The sequence below is a fragment of the Filicampus tigris genome, chromosome 2 (assembly GCF_054856515.1).
Source record: "Filicampus tigris isolate MCC_2025a chromosome 2, RoL_Ftig_1.0, whole genome shotgun sequence".
In the NCBI taxonomy this organism is placed as follows: Eukaryota; Metazoa; Chordata; class Actinopteri; order Syngnathiformes; family Syngnathidae; genus Filicampus; species Filicampus tigris.
Window position 1 is genome coordinate 23,783,548 of NC_141218.1, and position 16,054 is coordinate 23,799,601.

General features: G+C 41.4%; 1 protein-coding gene across 1 annotated transcript in view; it reads left to right on the plus strand.

Moving 5' to 3' along the window:
• The first annotated feature begins 1,084 nt into the window (after positions 1–1,084).
• Positions 1,085–16,054, plus strand: part of LOC147151836 (protocadherin gamma-C5-like) — a 262,710-nt gene continuing 247,740 nt past the window's right edge. The window contains exon 1 of the mRNA XM_086018745.1: positions 1,085–3,559. Coding sequence (XP_085874871.1) covers positions 1,139–3,559 — 2,421 coding nt within the window. The 5' untranslated portion in view covers positions 1,085–1,138. The remainder of the gene's footprint in view (positions 3,560–16,054) is intronic.

Here is a 16,054-nt window from a genome sequence, read left to right on the forward strand (position 1 = left end):
CATGTATGTTTTTGGAATGTGGGAGGAAACCGGAGTGCCCGGAGAATTATTATTATTATTATTATTATTATTATTATTATTATTATTATTATTATTATTATTATTATTATTATTATTATTATTATTATATTATATCTTAACTTTATTTTAAATAGTAGCTTTCATCCTGCTTGTTATATAACAAGCATGCAGGATGAAATGCATTGCCACCACAACGCCTTTTACACTGCATGTACGCATATGATACCACTATAGTTCCACTTCAACTACCACACACACATTTCATTACTATATTTTAATTATTTTTATATATTTATTGGTTTCACCCCTGAATTTAAAAAAATTGTCCCACTATACCACGCAAATTGTTGTTATAGCCTTAGCTTTTTTTTTTAATTTACATTAGTTTAATCCTCTTTAAGAATGTAAAAACAAGCCACATCACAACATTTTACGCTATCTATTATCACATAAATTATTATTAATTAAATTAATTAATTTAATTTGTTTTCATTGTACATGTATTTATTCTATTTTATGTTTTCATTTATTAAATGGTTGTGGTTTCACAACCAGATATTCAATGCAGCATTTTGTAACTGTATTGTTTTTTTAATGTGCTATATGAATAAATTGGATTAAATTCGATTAGGTTGGATTGGATATTAATATTACAGATTACATCAAGTGTCATTATTTTACATCATGTTCACTCCCATGTAATGTAATAATTGCAACCACAAAACGTATGTCATCATATGTTTAATGAAGTTTGATGATCATTTATATTGTAGGATACATTTTTGTTGGATTTGCATATTTTATTTTAGAATTATTGACTGCAATTAAAGACGCCGCCACACCCCACCCTCAGCTATTATTCGGTATATTCAATGTGCAAATATTTTAACTTAATTCGCTAACATAATGTTCGTTAGTATTACGATGCTGTAAAGAACGAAAAACGACTCGTGGTGCCGCTGTGAGCTCAGAAATCGCACAAATCTCCACCCATTGACTTGCACCCGTTCCAAGAATAAATTCATTCTGTCGTGTTTCGTTGTCGTCGTTGAAGTTGAATGTAGATTCTCGATATCTGGCACAATTTGGTTTTAACAATCATATTTCGAAGACCTGGATGAGGACCTGTGCATGTGTGAGTTTACCCGCAGCAATGACAGACAAAGGAATTTCAGCGCCGGGCCATATTGCCTGCATTTTAGCTTTTATTGTGACGCTGCCCCTCGTTCTTGGAGATATCAGCTTTTCATTTCCAGAGGAAATAGAGCGTTTGTCTACCATTGGAAATATAGCCAAAGATCTCGGAGTGGACCTGAGGACATTATCTTCACGAAAAACTCGGATTGATTTCGAGGACACTCGCAGACGTTATTGTGATTTGAATCTGAGCACCGGAGATTTGATAATAGCGGAGAGAATCGACAGAGAAATCCTTTGTGACAAGAAGCCCTCGTGCGTGGTAAAAGTGGATCTGGTTTTGGAAAATCCTCTCGAACTACATCGCGTGAGTCTCCACATTCAAGATGTAAATGATAACTCGCCGCACTTCAAAAATAATTTAATTGAAATGGAAATAAGTGAGTCCACTGAAAGAGGGAGTCGTTTTTCTATTGAGGAGGCCCATGATGCGGACATAGGCCAAAATGCTGTTCAAAGATATATTCTGCAAAAAAATGACAACTTTATTCTCGCTGTTGACAATAATAAAGTTGAGCTTGTCTTGGAAAATAAATTAGACCGTGAAAAGCAAAGTGAGATGAATTTGCTTCTGACAGCTTTAGATGGTGGCTCTCCTCAGAGATCAGGCACAGTCGTCATACACGTCACTGTGCTGGATGCTAATGATAACGCTCCAGTGTTCAACAAGGCTGTTTATAAAGCCAGCCTGCCTGAAAATTCTCCTCCAGATACAATAGTAATTAATGTTAGTGCTACTGATGCGGATGAAGGAGTGAATGGAGATGTAACATATGATTTTGGACACGTATCTGGAAATAATGCTAATGTATTTTTTATTGATCCCACAACAGGTGAAGTTAAAGTAACAGGTGTGACTGATTTTGAAGAGAAAACCTCGTATGAAATGAGAGTAGAAGCTAAAGATGGTTTAGGGCTGACATCGTACACTAAAGTCATAATAGATATCACTGATGTAAACGACAACGCCCCTGTGATCAATTTAAAGTCACTGTCTAATTCAGTGGCAGAGAATGTATCACCAGGAACAGAGGTGGGCATCATTAATGTGCAGGACAGAGACTCTGAAAAGAATGGGAAGGTCCACTGCTCCATTCAAGAAAATGCCCCCTTTAAATTAGTTCCTTCTATTAAAAACTATTATTCACTTGTGACTACCGGTCAACTTGACCGTGAATTAGTGTCTGATTACAACATTACAATCAGTGCTACTGACGAGGGCTCTCCTCCTCTGTCCTCCTCGAAAAGTGTTCACTTGTCTGTAGCAGACACCAACGACAACCCACCTGCGTTTGAAGAACAGTCCTACAGCGCATATGTGAATGAAAATAACAAAGCTGGCTCCACTTTATGTTCTGTTTGTGCTCAAGACCCCGACTGGAGACAGAACGGCACCGTGATTTATTCCCTGTTACCTGCTGAAGTAAACGGTGCCCCGGTGTCCTCATATGTGTCTGTTAACGGAGACACGGGGGTGATCCACGCTGTCAGGTCGTTTGATTACGAACACTTGAGGAGCTTTCAAGTCCACGTCATGGCCAGAGACAACGGTTCTCCTCCGCTGAGCAGCAACGTGAGCGTCAGTGTGTTCATATCGGACGTGAATGACAACCCTCCTCAGATCCTGTACCCTGCCCCGGAGGGCAACTCCTTCATGACTGAGCTGGTCCCCAAATCTGCACACAGAGGCTCTGTGGTGACCAAAGTGATAGCGGTCGACGCTGACTCCGGACAGAACGCCTGGCTGTCCTATCATATTGTCAAGTCCACAGATCCGGGACTTTTCGCCATTGGTCTCCACAGTGGAGAGATCAGGATCCAGCGGGACATTTTGGAGTCTGATAGCATGAAACAGAACCTGATTGTGACCGTGAAAGATAATGGACAGCCCCCGCTCTCTGCCACCTGCTCCATGTGTTTACTGATTTCGGATAACTTGGCTGAGGTGCCAGAGCTGAAGGACATTTCTTATGACGAGAAGAATTCCAAGCTGACCTCTTACCTGATCATCGCACTGGTGTCCGTGTCCACCTTCTTCCTGACCTTCATCATCATTGTCCTAGGTGTGAGGTTTTGTCGCAGGAGAAAGCCCAGACTGTTGTTTGATGGAGCAGTTGCCATCCCCAGCGCGTATCTCCCTCCTAATTACGCAGATGTTGATGGCACAGGAACTTTACGGAGCACCTACAACTATGACGCCTACTTGACAACAGGTTCGAGAACCAGTGACTTTAAATTTGTTTCTTCTTACAATGACACCACGCTGCCTACTGGCCAGACTCTGAGGAAAAGTCCAAGTGACTTAGTAGATCCTTTTGAAGATCTCGACGCAACTGTAGAGGTAAGAGTCTTTCCACCCCTCAACTATCAAAAACAAATCCATCCATCCATTATCCATCCATCCATTATCTATACCGCGTCTCCTCACAAGGGTCACGGGGCGTACTGGAGCCTATCTCAGCTGTCTTCGGGCAGTAGGCGGGGGACACCTTGAATTGGTTGCCAGCCAATCGCAGGGCACACAGAGACAAACTAACATCCGCACTCACACCTAGGGGCAATTTAGAGTTTCCAATCAACCTATCATACATGTTTTTATGTAATCTGGGAGGAAACCGGAGGACCTGGAGGAAACCCACGCAGGCACGGGGAGAACATGCAAACTCCACACAGGGAGGCCGTGGCCGGGATTGAACCCATGACCTCTGAACTGTGAGACGGACGTGCTTCAAAAACAAATAATTCAATTAATTCAATTTGATTTAACCTTCCTTTGTTGATTACCCTCTTTTTTGTCTTCTTATGGTATATGTAAAAGGCGTTCTAGGGAAATTTCTTTTAGACATATTCAACTATAAAACTGTAATTTCATTTTCACCCTATTATTTCAAATAAACAAGTATTGTTGTGCTTATTTCAACACCCACATGTGGATTACATTCCGGGTGCACTTTCACTGCGTTCCTGCACTATACTTTACTATTATAGCACTCTGCCCAATAGAGCAAGGATGCACGTTTGCGATAAAGTTATAAAGGACCACGCCAGTCATTCCAGTTGAGTTGTTTCTTGAGAAAGAAATAATAACCAAGCATGTTCATTCAGATAAGCATTTTGTTTTGAAAGGCACATGCTGCAATGCATGCAACATCTCCCCCTGCCCCTCCCCCTCCCAGAAATTGTTCCGCTCCAATTATGGCAAACCGTAAATGCGCGATAAATGTGGACTTTTAGGAAAAAGAAAAAAAACACCATTATTAGACTAGTGGCAAAATGAGCAATTACTTCATATTTTGCTTTGCTCTTTCGTTTGTACCCCGCACGTAGCGGTGTCTTTTTGCCACGGTTTATTTCGAACAGTCGTGGCATTTCTTATTTATTTTTCTTTTGTTTTATTTATATTCAAATTGACATTTTTTCTTCGCCTGTAATAAATATAATTTTGTGTCGTTTTTATGCTAAGTTGATTCGAGTTTTAATTTTTCCTTCAATTCTAACACTGAAATGCATTTTGCACGTGTTTAAAAATATGACAAACAAAGGTTTTCGTATTATTATTATTATTATTATTATTATTATTATTATTATTATTGTTATAATAATTATTATTATTTTTTGTGTATCTGTTTGCCTTCTTGTAACTAATTGACCATGGGACACAGCAGGCCTTAAGGTGCATGAGAGCCCCTGTGCTCGTGTTATTAATGCACTCGAGCGTGACTCAAGCATTCTATACCTGTCCATGGTGCTGAAAGGCTCAGATTTATCTGACTGAACAGTACTTTAATTTTGTTTTCAGACATGCTGCATACTCGGAACAGGTTTGAACAGTGCACTTTTATTTGATTCGATTGTTTCTACAACATTAGATAAAATACTCCGCCTTTATATTTTGACACTCTTTTATGTCACACGCCAGGAGATATGACCGTCTGAAACGGGTGCAACATATTTTATTAGTCCATGAATGAGTGAATGCACTGTGGTGTGTTATTTCCAAACCTGAAGACTAAATTAGTTTGAATAATGAGATGCTGGGGAAAGGTCATTGTCATTGGTGTTTTCCATGTTGACTAATGCAGAGGTCATAAAGGCCTGGATTAAATGCTTATTAAAATGTGAAGAGCATTTTTAAAGATATTTTTTAATTTAATGCTTTAAACTGGACTCTTGGCGTCGCTGTTGGCTTGCATAACGCAAACCCGCACCCAGTCAGTCTCCCGCTGCACGGATTCTTGTTGCTTTGTCTTTCTGCGGATGTTTGGAACCTTGTGAATATTTTTGTCGACCAGCGTCGAATTGGCAATTGTTTGGAGCAACGGATTGTCGGACTGGGAGATTGAACACATTTTGGATTTCTGTCAACATGGGAGTCGACGAATTCTCTTTTCACCGTCTTATGTATGTTTTGTTCGTCATTGCTCGGATGCGCCTCGTCGACGGAGATCTGAGTTTTTCCCTCTCAGAGGAGATTAAACGTTCGTCTGTTGTCGGAAATATAGCACAAGATCTAGGGGTGGATCCGAGGGCATTGTCTGCACGAAATGCTCGTATTGATGTTGAAGGGACACGGAAGCAGTATTGTAAGATTAATCTGAGCACGGGGGACTTGATCACAGCAGAGAGAATAGATAGAGAGAATCTTTGTGGGAAGAAACCTTCTTGTCTTATCAAAATGGATTTGGTGTTTGAAAAGCCTCTGGAGCTTCATCGCATGAGTCTTCATATCCTAGATGTAAATGACAACCCTCCAAAATTCAAAAATAATTTGATTGAAATGGAAATAAGTGAGTCAGCAGAAAAGGGCAGTCGTTTTTCCATCGAGAAGGCCCATGATGCCGACATAGGTCAAAATGCTGTTCAAAGATACAATCTGCAAAGAAATGACAACTTTATTCTTGCCGTTGATAACAACAAGGTTGAACTCGTTCTTGAAAATAAGCTCGACCGAGAGAAGCAAAGTGAAATGAATTTGCTTCTGACAGCGTTAGATGGCGGCTCTCCTCAGAGATCAGGCACAGTCGTCATACATGTCACTGTGCTGGATGCTAATGATAATGCTCCAGTGTTTAGCCAGGCCATTTATAAAGCCAGTCTGCCTGAAAATTCTCCTCCAGATACAATAGTGATTCATGTTAGTGCAACTGATGCTGATGAAGGAGTGAATGGGGATATAACATATGACTTTGGCAATCCATCTGATAATGAGGTTAATATATTTTCTATTGATCCGTTGACGGGTATAATTACAATAACTGGTTTGGTTGATTTTGAAGAAGGAATTTCATTTGAAATTAGTGTACAAGCTAAAGACGGTTTAGGACTGACTTCCTATGCTAAAGTCATAATAGAAGTTAGTGATGTAAATGACAACGCCCCTGTGATTAATTTAAAGTCGCTGTCGACTTCGGTGGCAGAGAATGTATCACCTGGTACAGAGGTGGGCATTATTAATGTGCAGGACAGAGACTCTGAAAAGAATGGACAGGTAAGCTGCTCCATTCAAAAAAACGTCCCTTTTAAGTTAGTTCCTTCTATTAAAAACTATTATTCTCTGGTGACTACTGGACAACTTGACCGTGAACTAGTGTCTGATTACAACATTACAATCAGTGCCACTGACGAGGGCTCTCCTCCTCTGTTCTCCTCGAAAAGTGTTCACTTGTCTGTAGCAGATATCAATGACAACCCACCTGTGTTTGAGGAACAGTCCTACAGTGCATATGTGAGTGAAAACAACAAAGCCGGCTCCACTTTATGTTCTGTTAGTGCTCAAGACCCTGACTGGAGACAGAACGGCACCGTGATTTATTCTCTGGTACCTGCTGAAGTGAACGGTGCCCCGGTGTCCTCCTATGTGTCTGTTAACGGAGACACGGGGGCGATCCACTCTGTAAGGTCGTTTGACTACGAACACTTGAGGAGCTTTCAAGTCCACGTCATGGCCAGAGACAACGGCTCTCCTCCGCTGAGCAGCAACGTGAGCATCAGTGTGTTCATATCGGACGTGAATGACAACTCTCCTCAGATCTTGTACCCCGCCCCGGAGGGCAACTCCTTCATGACCGAGCTGGTCCCCAAAGCTGCACACGGAGGCTCTGTGGTTTCCAAAGTGATAGCGGTGGACGCCGACTCCGGACAGAATGCCTGGCTGTCCTATCATATTGTCAAGTCCACAGATCCGGGACTTTTCACCATTGGGCTCCATAGTGGGGAGATCAGGACCCAGCGGGACATTTCGGAGTCCGACAGCATGAAACAGAACCTGATTGTGGCTGTGAAAGATAACGGACAGCCCCCACTCTCTGCCACCTGCTCCATGTGTTTACTGATTTCGGATAACTTGGCTGAGGTGCCAGAGCTGAAGGACATTTCTTATGACGAGAAGAATTCCAAGCTGACCTCTTACCTGATCATCGCACTGGTGTCCGTGTCCACCTTCTTCCTGACCTTCATCATCATCATCCTGGGTGTGAGGTTTTGTCACAGGAGAAAGCCCAGACTGTTGTTTGATGGAGCAGTTGCCATCCCCAGCGCGTATCTCCCTCCTAATTACACAGATGTTGACGGCACAGGAACTTTACGCAGCACCTACAACTATGACGCCTACTTGACAACGGGTTCGAGAACCAGTGACTTTAAGTTTGTGTCTTCTTACAATGACAACACGCTGCCGGCTGACCAGACTCTGATGAAAAGCCCAAGTGACTTTGCTGATCCTTTTGAAGAAATCAATGCGATTGAAAAGGTAGGCGTCTTTTTTAAGTAATCACATTGATTCAATGTTTCATATTCGTTTTTCTTTCCTTTCTTTACATTCCTCTTTGCTTTTTTCCTTGCCGCTTGGTGGTCAACGTTCGATTTTTTTAGTATGGTCCATAAAAACATCTCGAAGGAAGTTTAACTGTCAGACACTGTAAAACCGCCGAAAGGAATGTAACATTATTGTGGAATACAGTTTTATTTAAATAAGTAGTGTTCTCCCTAGTTTCACTCCATCTACGTCTAGGTTAGATGTCCGTGTATTTGCGCTGCGCCCATCTGCTCTGTTACTATTAGTTGTGTGCGTGTGTGTGTATGTGTGGGTGTGTGTGTGTGTGTGTGTGTGTGTGTGTGAGTGTGTATGGGGGTGGGTGTGTGTGTGTGTGTGTGTGTGTGTAGGTGTGTGGGGGTGTGCGGGTGTGTGGGTGTGTGTGTGTGTGTGTGTGTGTGTGTGTGGGGGTATGTGTGTGTGTGTGTGTGTGTGTGTGTGTGATGGTAGTGGTGGGGTCATAGTAAATAAAAAGGAACATACACTGTAAGTCTTATGATCCATATATTAACGTGTGGTTATTTATTTATTCATTTATTTATCCATCCATTATCTGTACCGCTTATCCTCACAAGGGTCGCGGGGCGTGCTGGAGCCTATCCCAGCTGTCTTTGGGCAGTAGGCGGGGGACACCCTGAACTGGTTGCCAGTCAATCGCAGGGCACACAGAGACAAACATCCTCACTCACAATCACACCTAGGGGCAATTTAGACAGTCCAATCAACTTACCATGCATGTTTTTGGAATGTGGGAGGAAACCGGAGTACCCGGAGAAAACCCACGCAGGCACGGGGAGAACATGCAAACTCCACACAGGGAGGCCGGAGCCGGGATCGAACCCATGACCTCTGAACTGTGAGGCGGACGTGCTAACCAGTCGAACACCGTGCCGCCCTTGTTTATTTATTTATTCATTTATTTATTTATCCTGTTTTGATATTTTGAAATTGTGTGCGTGTATCTGTTTTAGCCATCCTCAGTTTGTGCTCTCAATCCAGGGGTAAAAGTGAAATGTCTTGTTACATTGTTTTGCAAAGTATTGTATTGACTTTTAAACTATGTAGTTGTCATCCTCAGTGTATGTTCTGATTATAGAATTGGAATACTGATCTAATTTTGTGTTCTTATTTTGATTGTAGTTTTACTTAATTCTCAATCTTAACCAGTTGCATCTTCAGTTATGTTTAAACATATATGCGTGTTAGAATTATGGTATATGTGTGTTTTCGACTTCGAAAATAATGTCCTTGTCTTGGCTTTTTGTGACTTACTGTCCATGGGAAAATGTAGGTCTCGGTGAGAACAATTTAGAGCCCTTTTTTCTTTTTCTTCTTTTGTATTAAGGCCTTAAAAAGCGGCAAAAACACAATGACACTCTCCGTGGTGCTGAAATACCAAGTTGCAACTGGACTGTACTTTCATTTTGTTTGCAGGAATCCTGAAAAAAATGATTATCTTAAAATTAAACATATTTCAATTACAATATATAGGAGTAACTATAGCAGGGCATATTAAACCGTTTGATATACGCACTGCTTTTACATTGCGTTTGAGATTATTTTATCCACATTCCAGATAAAATACGGAGTGTAACAGAACACGGCACATTGCATAAGATTAACTCACGCAGTTTCAATACATTATATTAGTCCATGTGCATGTGGCGGAATACTTCAAAAACTGAAGACTATAGATAATTTGATAAAAGACATACAGCAGAAGTGTCAAGACATTTTACACGTTACACTTGTCATTGACTAATGTAGGACACAAAGACATTCATTAAAGGTTTGTTTATACTTGAGGAATGAGTTTCATGTTCTTGCAATTTCTGCTGTTGATGAAAATGGACTCTTGGTGTCGCTGTTGGCTTGTGTAACGCAAACCCACACCCAGTCTGTCTCTTGCGGCAACGAATTGTGGTTGCTTTGTTTTTCTGCGGATGATTCCAACGTTGAGCATATTTTTGTGTCGACCAGTGTGGAGTTAGCAAGTGTGTGAAGCATTGGATTTTGTTATCTGGACAAGAAATTGAACACAATTCGGATTATTTCTGTCAACATGAGAGTCGAGGATTTCTCTCTTCGCCGTCTGATGTATGTTTTGTTCGTCGTTGCTCAGATGCGTCTCGTTGATGGAGATTTGAGCTATTCTCTTCCAGAGGAGATGAAACGCTCGTCTGTTGTTGGAAATGTAGCAAAAGATCTGAGTGTGGATCCGAGGGCATTGTCTGCACGAAATGCTCGTATTGATGTTGAAGGGACACGTAAGCAGTATTTTGAGATTGATCTGAGCACGGGGGACTTGATCACAGCGGAGACAATGGACAGGGAAAGCCTTTGTGACAAAAAACCGTCATGTGTGACAAAATTGGATCTGGTGTTGGAAAATCCCCTGGAACTTCATCGCATCAATTTTCATATACAAGATGTAAATGACAACTATCCAAAATTCAAAAAGAATTTGATTGAAATGGAAATAAGAGAGTCTGCAGAAAGGGGGAGTCGTTTTTCAATTCAGGGGGCTCATGATGCAGATATAGGCCAAAATGCTGTTCAAAGATACATTCTGCAAAGAAATGACAACTTTATTCTTGCCGTTGATAACAACAAGGTTGAACTCGTTCTTGAAAATAAGCTCGACCGAGAGAAGCAAAGTGAGATGAATTTGCTTCTGACAGCTTTAGATGGCGGCTCTCCTCAGAGATCAGGCACAGTCGTCATACATGTCACTGTCCTGGATGCTAATGATAACGCTCCAGTGTTCAGCCAGGCCATTTATAAAGCCAGTTTGCCTGAAAATTCTCCTCCAGATACAACAGTGATTAATGTTAGTGCTACTGATGCTGATGAAGGAGTGAATGGAGATGTAACGTATGACTTTGGCCATGTCTCAGACAATAATATTAATGCATTTTCTATTGAGCCCACTACAGGTGTAATTAGAGTAACACATTTACTTGATTTTGAAGAGAAAACGTCGTATGAGATGAGTGTTGAAGCAAAAGATGGTTTGGGACTGACATCCTATTGTAAAATTATAATAGATGTTACTGATGTAAATGATAATGGTCCTGTAATTAATTTAAAGTCACTGTCTAACGCAGTGGCAGAGAATGTATCACCTGGTACAGAGGTGGGCATCATTAACGTGCAGGACAGAGACTCTGAGAAGAATGGGAAGGTCCACTGCTCCATTCAAGAAAATGTCCCCTTCAAATTAGTTCCTTCTATCAAAAATTACTATTCTCTGGTGACCACTGGCCAACTGGACCGTGAACTAGTGTCTGATTACAACATTACAATTAGTGCCACTGATGAGGGCTCTCCTCCTCTGTCCTCCTCGAAAAGTGTTCACTTGTCTGTAGCAGACATCAACGACAACCCACCTGTGTTTGAGGAACAGTCCTACAGCGCATACGTGAGTGAAAATAACAAAGCTGGCTCCACTTTATGTTCTGTTAGTGCTCAAGACCCCGACTGGAGACAGAACGGCACCGTGATTTATTCTCTGGTACCTTCTGAAGTGAAGGGTGCCCCGGTGTCCTCATATGTGTCTGTTAACGGAGACACGGGAGTGATCCACGCTATCAGGTCATTTGATTACGAACACTTGAGGAGCTTTCAAGTCCATCTCATGGCCAGAGACAACGGTTCTCCTCCGCTGAGCAGCAACGTGAGCGTCAGTGTGTTCATATCGGACATAAATGACAACTCTCCTCAGATCCTGTACCCCGCCCCGGAGGGCAACTCCTTCATGACCGAGCTGGTCCCCAAAGCTGCTCACGGAGGCTCTGTGGTGTCTAAAGTGATAGCGGTGGACGCCGACTCCGGACAGAACGCCTGGCTGTCCTATCATATTGTCAAGTCCACAGATCCGGGACTTTTCACCATTGGTCTCCACAGTGGAGAGATCAGGACCCAGCGGGACATTTTGGAGTCTGACAGCATGAAACAGAACCTGATTGTGACCGTGAAAGATAACGGACAGCCCCCACTCTCTGCCACCTGCTCCATGTATTTACTGATTTCTGATAACTTGGCTGAGGTGCCAGAACTGAAGGACATTTCTTATGACGAGAAGAATTCCAAGCTGACCTCTTACCTGATCATTGCGCTGGTGTCCGTGTCCGTCTTCTTCCTGACCTTCATCATCATCATCCTCAGTGTGAGGTTTTGTCGCAGGAGAAAGCCCAGACTGTTGTTTGATGGAGCCGTTGCCATCCCCAGCGCGTATCTCCCTCCTAATTACGCAGATGTTGATGGCACAGGAACTTTACGCAGCACCTACAACTATGACGCCTACTTGACAACAGGTTCGAGAACCAGTGACTTTAAGTTTGTTTCTTCTTATAATGACAACACGCTGCCTGCTGATCAGACTCTTAGAAAAAGCCCATCTGACTTTGCTGATCCTTTTGAAGATCTTGAGTCCTCTGATGAGGTAGGATTCTTTCCATTTAAGATTGCTGCAAATTCTTTTGTGTTCTGTGTTCTGTCTGTTTTTTCTTTTTCACATGTTCTCGCTCCCGTTTAATTAATTTAGAGCATTTTCCATTTCACAAGTTTTTTTCATTAAGTAACTATTATGTACTTTTTCTACCACTTCCATAAATTCACAATATCAAAGCTGCACTCAATATGTTAGTGTGGAACGTGGTCACACGTAATCAGTCAAGTATGCCTTAATGGCAATGAATGATTCCCATTTGTTGCGGCAAAATATATCACAATCAATGTCCCCTTTTCCCCCCATGCTTGAACACTGGTCGTGAGGGATATACTGTATGTTGACAAATTATTAAGACACATCAGATCCTCTATTTTAATATCTGTTTGCAGTAACAGTGCTGAACAGGAAGACCACTTTGTGCTATGCATTCAGTCGTTACCAAATCCTCAGTCACCGAAAGCTGGACCTTATCCCAGCAGACATAAAATGAACTATTCAGATGAACTGCTGTTTAAATTATCCTTAGACTAAGACAAGTTTTGAGCCACCTTTGTGCCACTCCCAAAACCATTGTTTCATCCACTTTATTTTAATGTTTTTGTTTTTAGAATTGGTCCTTTTGTACATGCTCCGTGTTTTACTTCTGCTACAAATTAGTTATTCAAACTATTTTGATGAGTTGTAGGAAGGCTGACATCAAGGCGATATTGCACTGACATTGTTTTTCCTGGATTCTTGGACCTACTTTCAAAGGAAACAGTTTGCGTGGGAACTGTAGCATCAATACTGAATACTTAGTCCTTTCAACGTAACTATTTACATGCTGACATAGCTTGACTCCTTGTATTATCGATGGGACCGTTAGCATAGCTATTAGAAATGCTTTTTTACATGTATCTTGGAAGTGTGGAAAAAAATCACATACATCTCTGAATGAATATGACACATCCGGATTCAAATGTTTATTGGAACATCTGTGTGGAATTTGCATGTTGTCCCTGTTCTTGCATGGGCTTTTTCTTGGTACTCCACTTTCCCCTTACATCCTCAAAACATGCATGTTATGTTAATTGAGACTCTAAATTGCCTATAGGTGGGAATGTGGGTGTGAATAGTTGTTGATTGGCGAAGTCAGCTGGGATAGGTTTCAGTTACTATCGATTAATGTGCAAAAGATACAGTATGTAGAAAATGGAAGGATAATAAAAGTTGTGTTCATTGCTGAATTGTGCTTGTGGGAGCTGTGGAAATCTGGATACTTGCTCTGTGATAGTGTAGATTACCGTTTTGATTTCCAGTTGATTAAGCAGTTTGAAAGTGACTGCTGAGAATAATTTCCATGCTTAGTTCCAATAAATAATTGTAATAAATTTAATATTGAAATATTTTACCTTTACTTTTACTTCTTGCATGATCGGTTTTGCTCTAACAATTTTCTTCAAAATGTGGCTTCAACTGAGTTTTATTTTGAATGGTGTGAAGTCGCCTGTTGAACCCACTGTGATGTTCAAGATAATCAGAGTTGCAATTGTCTGTTTTTGTGTTATTCACACTCAGCTTATTTTGTTGTTTCTGTTTGTTTGTTTGTTTTTGCTGCATATACTGGCCATGAAACGTTCCTGTATCCTGTTACTTTGTGACTCTTTTCTTTGCAAAGATGGATGCAGCTGTCCATGGTGCTTGAACATGATATTGTAGTTTCGATCACAGAGCTATTGCAAGTTTCTTGCTTGTTCTTACTGTTTTGTTAAATTATGGTGTGGTTGTTTGATTATAATCATAATTGTAGTTATTTGCCGAACTGGAGTCAAAATAGAATTTGATAACTTAATAGCATTGATGGATTATCACACATGGCACTACGTTTTTCAAATGATTGCTCCCATAAACTTCATTTGACATGTTCACCTTTATTTGGAGGTCCACTGATAGTGTAGTGGTACACACGCCTGAGTTGTGTGCGGGCAGCGTGGGATCGATTCCCGCTCAGTGACAGTGTCTATGTGTGCCCGGCGACTGGCTGGCAACCAGTTCGGGTTGTAGTCTGTCTTCGCCCATCAACGGCTCATAGGCTCGAGCAACTCCCCGCGACCCTGTATAGGATAAGCGGTTTGGAAGATGACATGACATGACATCTTTATTTGGACTTTTTGACAATGATAAAAGTCGACTCCTGGTGTCGCTGTTGACCCGTGTAACGCGAACCATTCTCTCTCACGCTTATGACTGCATTGTTCTGCTGAGGGTGGTTAAAACTGGACAATTGCGTGGATATACTTAAGCGTGTGGGACGTGAACCGGTGTGGAATATATTTTTTTCTTCTGACCCGTTTGAGCAGGTTTTGTCAAGATGGCACATCTTGGATTCTCAAAGTGTCGTCTGATCGTTCTATCTGGCTTCTTTGTTACGGTGCAAGTCGTGTACGGAGATCTGAGCTATTCTCTTCCCGAGGAGATGAAACGCCTGACGGTTGTTGGAAATATAGCCAAAGACCTTGGTGCTGAGCCGAGGACGATTTCTTCACGAAATGCCCGTGTAAATATTGCAGGGACACGTAAGCAGTATTGTGAGATTAATCTGAGCACCGGTGAGTTGATGACTTCGGAGAGAATTGACAGAGAAAGCCTTTGCGGGAAAAAAACATCTTGCATTATTAAAATGGATCTGGTGTTAGAAAATCCTCTTGAGCTTCATCGCATAAATCTCCACATTCAAGATGCAAATGACAACGCTCCAAAATTTAAAAACAGTTTGATTGAAATGGAAATAAGAGAGTCTGCAGAAAGGGGGAGTCGTTTTTCAATTGAGGAGGCTCATGATGCAGATATAGGACAAAATGCTGTTCAACGATATATTCTGCAAAAAAATGACAACTTTATTCTCGCTGTTGACAATAATAAAGTTGAGCTAGTCTTGGAAAATAAATTAGACCGCGAAAAGCAAAGTGAGATGAATTTGCTTCTCACAGCGTTAGATGGTGGCTCTCCTCATAGATCAGGCACAGTCGTCATTCACGTCACTGTGCTGGATGCTAATGATAACGCTCCAGTGTTCAGCCAGGCCGTTTATAAAGCCAGCCTGACTGAAAATTCTCCTCCAGATACAACAGTAATTAATGTTAGCGCTACTGATGCAGATGAAGGAGTGAATGGAGATGTGACGTATGACTTCGGCCATGTATCTGACGAAAGCAGTGTATTTGCTATTGATCCCACAACTGGGGAAATTAAAGTAACTGGTTTGGTTGATTTCGAAGAAATAGTTTCTTTTGAAATTAAAGTGGAAGCTAAAGATGGTTTGGGACTGACTTCCTATGCCAAAGTTTTAATAGATATTATTGATGTAAATGACAACGCTCCTGTGATCAATTTAATGTCATTGACCAATCCTGTAGCAGAGAATGTGTCACCAGCTGTAGAGGTGGGCATCATTAATGTGCAGGACAGAGACTCTGAAAAGAATGGACAGGTAAGCTGCTCCATCCAACAAAACGTCCCTTTTAAGTTAGTTCCTTCTATTAAAAACTATTATTCTGTGGTGACTACTGGACAACTTGACCGTGAACTAGTGT